Source organism: Mobula hypostoma, chromosome 13, assembly GCF_963921235.1.
Source record: "Mobula hypostoma chromosome 13, sMobHyp1.1, whole genome shotgun sequence".
Classification (NCBI taxonomy): domain Eukaryota; kingdom Metazoa; phylum Chordata; class Chondrichthyes; order Myliobatiformes; family Myliobatidae; genus Mobula; species Mobula hypostoma.
In genome coordinates this window covers 19,412,974-19,425,282 of record NC_086109.1, presented here as the reverse complement: position 1 = coordinate 19,425,282, position 12,309 = coordinate 19,412,974, and the positions used below count along the sequence as shown (strand labels likewise).

General features: G+C 41.1%; 1 protein-coding gene across 3 annotated transcripts in view; it reads right to left on the bottom strand.

Moving 5' to 3' along the window:
* Window positions 1-5,868, bottom strand: part of kcnd3 (potassium voltage-gated channel, Shal-related subfamily, member 3) — a 392,845-nt gene extending 386,977 nt beyond the window's left edge. For 2 of the 3 annotated variants that reach the window (XM_063065399.1, XM_063065401.1), the window contains exons 1-2: window positions 4,975-5,868; window positions 3,122-4,307 (exon numbers count right to left, since the gene is read on the bottom strand). In XM_063065399.1, coding sequence (XP_062921469.1) covers window positions 3,122-4,233 — 1,112 coding nt within the window. In that variant the 5' untranslated portion in view covers window positions 4,234-4,307; window positions 4,975-5,868. Of the gene's footprint in view, window positions 1-3,121; window positions 4,335-4,974 lie in introns of all 3 variants that reach the window. The other variant, XM_063065400.1, reaches the window with a different exon arrangement.
* Between the last annotated feature and the right edge of the window lie 6,441 nt (window positions 5,869-12,309).

Genomic DNA, 12,309 nt, shown 5'->3' with positions numbered 1-12,309 from the left:
ATGTATAACAGACTTATCAAGCAGAAGTTTATCTTCTTAAGAACCTAACTGATGTCTTTTTTCCTTATTTTCTTATAAATTTCTAACCATTTAAATGTAATATGTAACAACCCATTATACCTTGCATTAAAATGCAACAGTAAACATCTCCAGTTCCAGAAGGTTAGTCCCATGTGACTCTAACACAAAAGATAGTTTCAGAAAAGAGAATTGTCATAGTCATCATATTTGTTTGCCACCAACAAAGACATGTTATTTAATACAAGAGATTCTGCAGATGCTGGGTATCTTGAGTTAACACCCACAAAATGAAGGAACTCAGCAAGTCAGGCAGCATCTATGGTTTATTCCCCTTCATAAATGCCGCTTGACATGTTGAGTTCCTAAAGCATTTTGTGTGTGCATGTTACTGATTATACAGTCAGGTGCTGTACAGAGGTTTTCAAAGGAAGAACTCCATTTCAACTTGTTCTTTGTCTTAAAGCACCATATCCCATGAAGCACCTTTGAAGTAGTCACTGTAATACCATAAACACGATCACCAAATTGCACACAACAAGTTCCTATAGAAATGGAGTATCATTTGCCTTAAAGGTCAAAGCAGAGTCGGGGAGCCGAATGACATACTCTTGTTCAAATGTACTTTATGGTTGATGATCAGATGTCAAGAAACAAAACCTTGGTCAACATAACATTATGAACTGAAGAGTCTGTATTGTGCTGTAATATTCCATATTCTAAAACCAATTGTTTGGATCTTTATCTTCTAGTATATTACAACTTCAAGAGGATTGTCAAACAATACAGAAGAAAGCAGATTCTGGAAACTGAAATATAAGTAGAAAATGCTGCAAGTACTGTACTCAGTAGCATGTTTTTTGGACTGGATTAGGGAAGCATTGGAACCCAGCAAGTGAGATTCAAATCCACATATTTCTGACTCCTTTAATGTAATAACAGGCAGGATAGACAAATAAGAGTCAGTGGATGTTGTTTATTTAGATTTTCAGAAGGGTTTTGAAAAGGTACTGTATATGAGACTGCTACATGAGATAAGAACCCAGGAAAGATACTAGCATGGATAGAATATTGGATGACTGGCAGAAAGCAAAGAGTGGAATAACGGGGCCTTTTCTGATTGGCTGCTGGTATCTAGTGGTTATCTGTAGGGGTTGGAGTTGGGACTGCTACTTTTCATGTTTTATATTAATTATCAGGAGGATGGAATTGATGGCTTTGTGGCCAAGTTTGCAGACTGTTCAATGATAGGTGGATGCTCTTGTAGCTTGGTAGAAAAAATAAAGGTGTAGATTATTTTCTAAATGGTGAGCTACTTCAAAAATCAGAAGTGCCAAGGGACTTGGAAGCCCTAGTGCAAGATTCCCCAAAGGTTAATTAGCAGGTTGAGTTGGTGGTGAGGAAGGTAAATCAATGTTGGCATTCATTTCAAGGGGACAAGAAAGGAATGCTGAGGCTTTATAAGGCATTGGCCAGAAAACACTTGGAGTATAGTGAGCAGTTTTCAGCCAAACCTCTAAGAATGGATGGGCTGGCAATGGAGAGGGTCCTGAGGAAGCCCATGCGAATTATCCCAGGAATGAAAAGGTGGATGCATGAGGAGTTTTTGCTGGCTCTGAGAATTACTCAATGTAGTTTAGAAGAATAAGGGGGTTGGGGAGGGGGTGGGGATCTTATTGAAATTTACTGAATATTGAAAGGCCTAGATAGGGTTGATGTAGAGAAAATGCTTCTTATAGTGGGAAAGTCTAGACCTGAAGGACACATCCTCAGAATGGAGGAACATCACTTTAGAACAGAGATGAGGAGGAATTTTGAGGAGTGTTGAGAGTGGAGGGAAAGTAAATCAGTAACGATGGAATGAAGGAGCAGAATGAATGGGACAAATGGCCTTATTCTACTCCTATGCCTTATGGTCTTATGGATTCAACGCTGAGTGTTTGCTACCTTGTGATTCATGTTTAACAAAGCGATAAGGTTAGAAACCATTTACAAGAGCGGAAATTTATTGACTCCAGGTAATTTATTGACAAACAAAAGACCGCAATCTATAGGATTAAGTCAATAGGGAAGAATCTGAAATAGCCACACTCACTATCCGAAGTAAATGAAATGAGGTTCAGGACCACGGACAGCAATCTTAATCAACATTCAGCGCCGGGCCAAGTTCTATTGTGAAAACTTTAATTACTGTTGTCACAAGGTTTCAAATAAACCTCAAGGTTATTAGTTCGAGACGCCTAACAAAGCATTTCTTTTTTGTATGTGTGCGAATATGACATTATTTATCGATGAACCGTTTATGAATTTAATAGACAGCCCATTGCTTTTTGAAACCGAATCAGCCGTTTTGTAAGAAAACCTCGCGTTATGTTGCAATGTGCAGTCATATGAAGAATAGAGGCTACACAATGCCGCATTTCCTGTAATTCCTCTTGATTGAAGTAGTTGCAATAGTCGGGTTAAAATCAATAAAAGTTAGAAAATGTGTTGCTTTAACATGTGCTGGAAGAGTATAGTAACCAAGGGAACGATTTAACCAAGGGCTCGATATAGTGACAGTTAGCTGCCAATTTTAACTCATTCCCACCCTCGTCCCAACCCTCATCCCCATCCTTAGGTAAACTTTCAAATCTCCAGCCTGACAAAGATTAATGTTTAGTACTGCCTTTTAATTCTCAGAAGAATATCCAACAGCTATTGTTAACGTCTGGTACTTCTTAGAAAAGGAGATTAGTCAACGTTATTGCTGGAAACGTAATGACAGAATGCCCAGACAATTCATCAATTAAGATATTACACCGCGCGTAGCCGAGGCGGTAAACAATAACCTTTTTTTCTTGTACTTTCAATGCCTTAGGTGATCAAATAAAAAACCAACATTTCTTATCTTTTTATAAACAGTAATTTTTAGATGCAAATAACTCCTTGTAAAATGAAGATAACATTATTTTCTTTATCGTGCCATCGGAACTTTCTAGGCACCTGTTGCAGGAGCCGAGTGACTCAACGTACGGAGTACGTGCAAACAGGTAAGGTGTGAAACACATTTAACACAAAAAGAACTAAGTGGAAATAAATAGAAAAAAAACCTAGGACTTACCCCAGAGTTGTCATGGTGACGATTGTGTACCAAAAGGACGCGGGAATGCTTGTAAACTTGCTATGCGTCGAGCCCTTCTCAGCATAGAACATCACTGTGGCAAAGATTATGATGGCCATGGTGAGGGAAAACAGGAGGAATCCCAGTTCAGACGCGCAGCTCTTCAGGGTGTAACCGAGGATCCTCAGTCCTTGGGAATGGCGAGAAAACTTGAAAATCCGGAAGACTCTGAAGACACGAAGAGTCACAAAGGCTCCACTCACGTCCTCGTTGTTGGTCATAACCAGGCCAATGTAATAAGGCATGATGGCCACTACATCGATGATGCTCATCACACTTCTCATGAACCTGTAGCGGCTCGGGGCTGCAAAAAGCCGCAGAAGGTATTCGATAGTGAAGATCATGACACACGCGGTGTCCAAGCAGAAGAAAGCCACCACGTATCTTTCTCCGCATGGCAAGTCCTTGACGTCGCTCGGGCCAATTCCGCAGGGCACCGTCTCGACCACATTGGTGATGACTGACACTGCTATGAAGAAGCCAGTGACATAGTAAAAGACTAAGGCCAAGGTGCTGGTGTGCGGGTTCTCAAAGGCCCTCCACATAGTCTGGCGGCAGGTGCGCGATGGCAGGTTACCTTCCACCTTGTTTTCAGAGTCACTGTCATCCATCAACCTCTCTGCGTTCTCCCTCTTTCTGTCTTTGTATTCTTCGTAACAACAGTCCCCGATGATCTCCGGGATGATGCCAAAGAAAGCCAACTCTTCGTCGTAGGCAGATATGCACTCGTGCCGTGGATAGTGCAACTTGCCCGTCCTGTAAAAATTCAGCACATTTCTGAAGATGTCAGGATCCCGGTCAAAGAAATACTCCTTGCTTTCTTCGTGAAAGAAGAACTCCTTCTCGGTGCTGCCCAGTAACGTATCCGGGAATCGCTCCAAGGTGTTCTTCCAAGTTTGGAAGCGCCTGCCACTCACGTTGAGGATGACAAGCTCGTCTTGCTTCTTGTTCTTGTCGCCTGGGGCAAGAGGCATGGGGCAGTTAGCCACGGGCATCCATCCTATGGCAGCTGCCCGGGCGAAGGGTAGCCACGCTGCTACTCCGGCCGCCATCGCGACACCCAACTTATTAGAAGGCAACAGAGCGGCTACAGCGACAGCCTCCTCCGAGGACGATCAGGCATCATCTGGGAATGAGAGCAGAAACCAATTTCCTTCTCAAGATCAGTCTTCATCAACGTTGGCGCGACAAAGTTATCACAATGTAATGACATTCGGTCACTGCTTTAGCTGACAATTTTCCATGCAACCGAAGTATAAGACGATAACACTGCGAATAACTCAACCCTGAATCATTGATTTGGACTTTAGATTTGCATTTCAAACAGGTTTCCAGTTAATTAAATATTCTCAACCTTTTTTTTAACTCATGCACGGGATATTTTGAGACAATCCTTTCTATTCCCAACTCGTTGATGTCCTGTTATTGAATCTGGCTCGCTACGGTGAAGGGCAGTCATCTTGCCGATGGGAAAACGAGGAGAGAATCTAATGGGAGATGACCCAGGCGATATGACTCCCATTAACTCCCCCACCCCCAACGCCAAAGCCAAACTGAAATATCTCCATCCCAGAACCTTACCCTCCCCAAAATAAAATGTGGTGATTCGGTAAGTTTGTATAATAAATGACTCAACCGACCTATCATCTTGTTTATACATGTTGTTTCTCGTACAAAGAGAAAGAAACATCAGGGTTAAAGTCAATCAACAACAAGATCTCTGCAAAAGGTGAGCAGGAAACTTCGGAGGAAAGTAGGTTGGATACAAAAAGAAACATCCTGATGGAGCTTACCTTCGGAGGGAAGGAAACCAAGTCTGGTCTGACAAGGACAATCCTTTCTCTATTCCAAAGGGCAAAGGAACCGTAAGCAAACAAAATCAGAAACTCTTAAATAGAAAGGTAAATCCCGCTGCAGCGAGGTACTCAGCGTAGATACAGTCAGTGGAGCGCGAAGTGGGAGAGCACGGACTCAGTCTCTCCGACAGCACCGACGTGACTTTGCCTATTTGTACTTGCCCGTCACGGGTCGTTTTCCCTCAGTTTGCTTGCAGGGTAACGTAATAGGCTTGTGTTTTATAGTTATTTCTTGATGTTTGACTTATTACCTCGCTCTGCCGCTCGTTCGCTCTCTGGCGTTCTCTACTTTAAATGGCACGGATGCGATAGGCGGGTCAGCGTTGTGATGGCATGTCTAGCCTGGGTTGATAGACAGTGCTCTCTCTTCCCCCACCCCCCCGGCTCTGGTAGTGCCTGTTAGCCACAGTACCCTCCCATAGAGACGCGCAGCAGACAGAGAAGAGGGAAGGGGGAAGGAAGCGAGAAAAAGCAGAGAGAAAGAGAGAGAGAGAGAGGCGTGTGGCACAGAGCTAGAAGTGCTCAACCTGTTTGAGTATAAGCTTGAGTATAAGCGAGGCTTGGATCATAGACACTGAGCTATGATTATCATTTATCGATCCAAACCACCCCTCTCCTGCGTACATCAATAGACTCTAATCAATAAATACCAACCAAAGTCCCTAAGGGAACACATCCCCTCGGACGCACAGGAGGGTGGGGTTTCTGAGAGCGCGACTCTGAACTCACCTTCGCAGGACCTTGCAAAGCAGTGGAGACATCCCTCTGCGCCAAGGATCATCGTTCCCTTCATGACGGGGTTTCTGGGGTAATGTACCATTAGTTGTAAAATTAAAAGGAGGGGAGGGGTTGTTTATACTCTAACTCACCTATACTTTTATCACTAGGTTAAGAAATAAATGCATGCGCGTAAATGACTGATATTACTAATGAATGTCTGGCATAAGTCTTTTACTTTATATTAAACGCTGTACATGCCATGAAAAATCCTTGAATAAATGCAGTAATGTCCAACTTATTCCATACTAATGTTAGCGGTGCCCTCTACAGTTCTAATAACTCATAATGTCTTTTAATTGGAATCGCTCTCCCGGTCCCTGTTTCATTACAAGACTTCTACTCCTGTGTGCAGAGAGCTCCCTGGTTCTATCTCTCAAGCTGGGTCCAGAGTTAGACGGCAAATTGTTACACTGATTTCTTTCTCCTCGTTTATTAGTGTTTGTGGAGCTGTCAATATTAGACGGCTATCTGTGTGCATCAGGAGAAAGGTGCTTGCAATCAATTAGTAGGTAATCCGGCCCGGTGCGATGTTACAGCAGAAACCTTCGAACACTGTCTCAAACAACTAGTTCAGATTTCTACCGTCCCGGGTGTTTTACGTTTGTTTCGGATAATATCTCCGGATATTGCAGCAGATGTATAGGAGAGGATAGCTAAAACAGGCACATCGCTTTTAAAATAAGAAACTACAGGTGTGAAAATTATTCATGTTGTAAATCTGAGGCAAAAGGGTAGAAATGGGCAGGTTATCCGGGATCTTGGAATGGAAGGGATTTGCGAAAGTTTGGGATGGATTCCTCATAGACACGTATTTCCTGATCTTTCCCGAATTTAAACTTGATTCTATAGGCGCAAGGTCGATGCATCATTAAAAAGTACTTTGGAAACACAGATTGTGCGCGCTTTTTTTAAAAAGGGATTTTGATGCGGATTGAATGATTGACTTTATATTGAAAGGGATAAACTTTGCGCAATATCTTGAACAAAGCCAGATGGCGCAGTTTGCATTCGGTGGAGTCAAACCCTCTCTGTCAATAAATTCCTTTTCTAAATGTCAGCCCCGGGTACGGGTGGATTAACGCGACAGTCTTTACACCGTGATGCAGTTATATCTTCCGTTCCCTTCTCCCCTCTTCTCTTTTTGCAAAGCTCTTCAATGGTTACCAAACTCGTTAATAAGCAATTCATTACAAACGCGATGGCAAGGCAAATGATAATCAAGAGGGGTGATTTCGCATTGTCAAGTGCGGAGGGAATCTGAAAGGCCGGTGATTGTTAGTAACCCATACTGAACACAAACTGCACCTTCTAGACAAAACGAGGCTGGGGGAATGGGGCAAGTCTTACAACTCACTGGAGAATGGTCTGCAGTTCTACTTTCACTGAACAAATGATATTTCAATCAGAGTTGCTTTGATAAAGCCGTTTTTGTCTGACCACAATTGAGTCAAACTGAACTCGGTTCGTTTGTTGTTAGCGGTAAGGAATTCTTTCAGCTTGCATGAGTGCCACATTTCTCCGTTTTACATATCTTTAAAAAATAATGTGATTCGCATTAATCTAATAACAGAGTTAAATCTGAACAGGTGTGTGAATCGTACAGGATGTGTTAAAGGCTTTCCTCACTGTGAGCTGCCTGGTAAAATGTCTGAGAATAAAACAGTAACATTGTGCACAATGATAGATGTCTGCGAATGGGACAGAATAACTGATCAAGAACATGTCATGAATTTTCAAACTGGGCACTGGCTGGTCAAGGTGCCACATTGGCTGTGTAACAGGTAACCCCGGGCAATCACACTGCCCTGAACTAATCTTACCTAAAGGACCCTGTGCTGCTCTGTTTAGCAAACTAATAAAACCAGACTTCCAGACTAGACTGGAGGCAGTCTGCATTAATAAGATATCTGGCGTTCTGGTGTTCAATTTTCAGAGACTGAAGGGAGAGATGGTGTGTGTGTGTGGGGGGGTAGTAAGTGGCATGAGGAGAGAGGGGAAAGGTGGAGGGGAGGAAAGGAGAGGGAGAAGAGAGAGAAAGAGAAACAAAAACAGGAGAAAAGAGAAGGGGGTAGAATAATGGGGAAGATAAGGGAGAGGGAAGAAGGGGAGGGGTTAGGGAAGAGCAGAGGGGTAAAAGGAAGTGAAAAAAATGAAGCAAGTGGGGGCAGAGGATATTAGCTTGTGGAACCAGAAGAAGAATATCGAAGAAAGGACAGGATCGAGAAAGATGGGAATGAAAGGGAGATATACAGGTAGAAGGGGGAGAGGAAGGGAAGGATGTGGAGGTTTGGTGAGGGAAAGGAGAGGGGAATGGAGTAGATTAGGAATATGGTAGTGTATAATGGAAAGGCTGAGAATGTATCCCCATGGAGAGATGGGTGTAACAAATCAATGGTCAGGCAGTAGAATAAAATTAAATAAAACATCAAAACTACAGATGCTGCCAATCTGAAAAACAAAAATCTGGAAACACTCAGCAGGCACAACATCTGTCAAAAGAGAAATGATGAAGGGCCTCAGAATTGAAGCATTAACTGTTCTCTCTTTTCTCAGATGTTGCCTAACCTGTTGACTGTTTCCAAAATTTTCCAGTTGTTTTATTCAGAATGAAGTTAAATATATCTGTCAATTTGAGAAGAGCTTTTAAGGGGAATTTATCAGGCTGATAGAGAGTGGAAAGTAATATCTACAGTGATCCATAAAAAGATCACTGTTAATTGAAATGAAAAATGATTTGGGCTGAAAGACTGGAGAGATGGTGGCAAAATACTCTGACAATATCCGGTTCCTTTGGCGAAACGAAGGACTGGAGGGTAGCAAATAACGTGGACTATACCGGACTGCAGAAGATAATGAACAGGACTTGCAGAACGAGCGGTGAAAGGGCAAATTAATTTTTAATAAAACAGGTTGTTTGATTTTAATATGATAGGGAAAGAATTCACATCCCTTGGAAGGTATGGTCCTGAGTGGGGTAGAAGCATAAAATGATCTTGGAATACAGATTTAAAAAGGACTCAGTGGAACAGCCCTAACTAACTACAAACAAAATACAAGGGTTTAATTCAAAAGTTTTTTTTTGACTAATCTGATCTTCATATTATCAAATTGGGATATTGAAGCTGTAGGAAATTGTAGATAAGGTTTTGGTATGTCACTGACGGCTCTAGCAAATTTCTACAGATGTTCAAAGGAGAGTATTCTGATTGGTTGCATCACTGCCCAACACAGAGTTTCCAATGGACAGGATCACAAGAAGTTGCAATGGGTTGTAGACCCAATCAGCTCCATCACAATCACAAACCTCCCCACTATCGAGAATATCTTCAAAAGGTAGTGGCTCAAGAAGGCTAAATCATTAAGAAACCTCATCATCTGGGACATGCCCTCTTCTTAGTACTACCATCAAGGAGGAGGTACAGGAGCCTGAAGATGCAAGCTTAATGTTTTAGGAAAAGCTTCTACCTCTCTACCATCAGATTTCAGAATGGTACAGGAACCCATGACCACTCTCTCACTATTCCTCATTTACACTATTTTTATTATAACTTATAGTAGATTTTTTTATGTCTTGCATTGTACTGTACAGCAGATTTGTAAAACAAATTTTATGACATGTCAGTGAAAATAAATTAGATTCTGATTCAAGAAGATTATCGGTAGTGGTATTATGTTTAAGGATAATGATGAAGCAATGCCATCAATGTGCCTGCCACTGAGATGATGAATAACTGACAAAATACATTGTTAGCAACCAGGACATCCCAACCAGAACCTCAAGCATTTGCTTATTTAACTTTCAGTGTTCAACAGAAACTATACATGAATCATGATGGAACTGATGATGGGAAGCTTGCTTATAAATCCTCTTTGCACACCTCAGATCCCTGATTAATATGCCTTATTACAATTCCAGGTGCTGGCTCCAGAATGAAGTTTACATCAGCCAATGTGTTTACTTCCTGATCTAATGCTAATGGAATAGCTGGGAACAATTGAGACAAGTTGTCTACTCTGTGACTGTTAGCCTCCTAGGTTGCAGTGATATAAGACTCCGGACCCCTCATGTACCAATATTCAAATAAAATTTTCACTTTATTTGCCTTGTACTTAACTTTTCCCACAGCTGGTTCTTTTCAACACTGAACACTTTTGGTTCGCAAAAACTCTTCAATCTCTAAATAAACTTTTAACTTAAATTCTCTTCATTACATTTTGCCATTATTTAAAAGGAAAAATGCTTCATGGCATACTGTTCTAAGGCTATTTAATCCCCTTCTTCTGCTGTCTCTCAATACTAAAAGTGCATTCTCTCAGTTCACCTCATCAATGATCCTTTAATGATCCTGCATACGATCATTTACCACTTTATCTGGTATCTTCTGTATCTAACAAAGTGGCCACTGAGCGTAAGTTCATGGTCTTCTGCTGCCGTAGCCCATCTATTTCAAGGTTCAATGACTTGTGTGTTCAGAGATGCTCTTCTGCACACCGCTGTTGTAACATGGGGTTATTTAAATTACTGTTTCTTTCGTGTCAGCCTGAACCAGTCTGGCCACTCTCCTCTGATTGCCTTCATTAACAAGGTGCTTTTGCATACCGAACCGCGCTGACTGCATGTTTTTTTGGTTTTCCGCACCATTCCTAAACTCTAGAGAATGTCTTGTGAGAAAATCCCAGGAGATCAACATTTGCTGAAATATTCAAACCACCCCATCTGGCACCAGCAATCATTCCATTGCCTAAGTCACATAGATCACTTTTATTACTCATGCTGCTGTTTGATCTGAACAACACTGAACCTCTTGACCATGTCTGCATGATTTTAGGCGTTGAATTTCTGTCACATGATTGGCTGTTTAAATATTTGCATAAATGAGCAGATTACAAGTGTATCTAAAAAGTGACACTGACTATATTTCATTTAGATCATCACTTTTATTTGTTCAAATGACTTAATGAATTAAGACATCTGGGGTCATTGATATCATAAACATGACTTATTGGAGCATCCCTAACGAAACCATAAACAAAGTACTGGCATTTGTTTAATTTCTCTACAATAGGCTTTTCAACACTGAGAAAAAAATGGGTAGCAAAATCCTTCAGTCAGGAAGAAACATTGAACAGCTCTCGAACTGATTTCCCATCCTGGTTTATCCCAATCCATCCAAACACGAGAAATTCTGCAGACCTGGAAGTCCAAAGCAACACACACAAAATGCTGGAGGAACTCAATCGGTCAGGCAGCATCTATAGAAATAAATAAACAGTCAACGTTTCAGGCCGAGATCCTTCTTTAGGACTGGAAAGGAAGGAGCAAGATGTCAGAATAAAAACATGGGGGGAGGGGAAGGACAATAGCTAGAAGGTGATAAGTGAAGCCAGCTGAGTTGGAAAGTAAAGGAGACATATTATTAAGTTTTATTCCCAATATTATTGCTCACTGCCTTTGCTCCAAGCTTAAAATTCCCTTTTTGAGTTGGGTAACCTGGAAAAGATCACAATATTTTAAGTGGAGATCTGCGCAGAGCTTTATATAACTGACAGGTAAAGATGATTATGATTCAGAGAAATGAAGATTTGAAAGAATATGATGAAAGATTTAATAATAATCCAACCTGTATGAAAGTGTCATGTAATTCATTATTTAGAGCCTACAGGAGCCAACTCCATCTGTGGAATAGCTGAAGTTCCTGACTATTTTAGTTTTACATCCCATAAAGGTGCCTGCAGCAGGGAAAAAAAAAGTAAGTAAAAAAGAAACCAGAACAGATACAAGAGGAATATTTCACAGCAAGTTGCTGTATCCCACTACACATTGACGTAAAGTGGGCAACAGATTTAATAACAACTTTCACAAAGGAGCTGGATATAGGGCTTGAAAGGAAAATGTTTGCACAGCTGTGGGTTAAGAGCTTGGGATTGGGACTAATTTGATTGAATGACCATTAAAAAATCATATTTTTGAATATTTAATTTGCCGCAGAACTAAATAATGAACCCATTCAAAAGTTCAGTGTAGATTTTAAAATAATTTTCAGTGATATTAAATTGTTATTCACAGGTGGAAACTTGATTATTTTTGCTGGTTTCAGCTGTCATAATAAAAAATTACCAGATGACCATTCCTAATAACCTAATGGAATGAATTTTAATAATAGGATTAAACAAAGAGGTAGTTACATTCTTTTCACTGGCCATTTGTGCTGGTTCATGCGAAGCTTCACACATGGTTATGCAAATAATTTGAAGTGTAGCCTAATCTGCACAATCTGTTATTTGATCACATCGGGAATCTAAACTCAAATGTTTGGGGTTGCTTTGCTGTCTTTATGCTGTGGCCCTTTCCTCTTCCCTCATTAGCAGGTCTTCCCAATTATAGGCAATCTTTTTGGGTAGTAAGATGTGGATTTGCCAATGCAATTGTGATGTGATAGAGGGCAGAGACCCTGGCATGAATTCTCACCCACTGGTAGTGCACGAATCCTG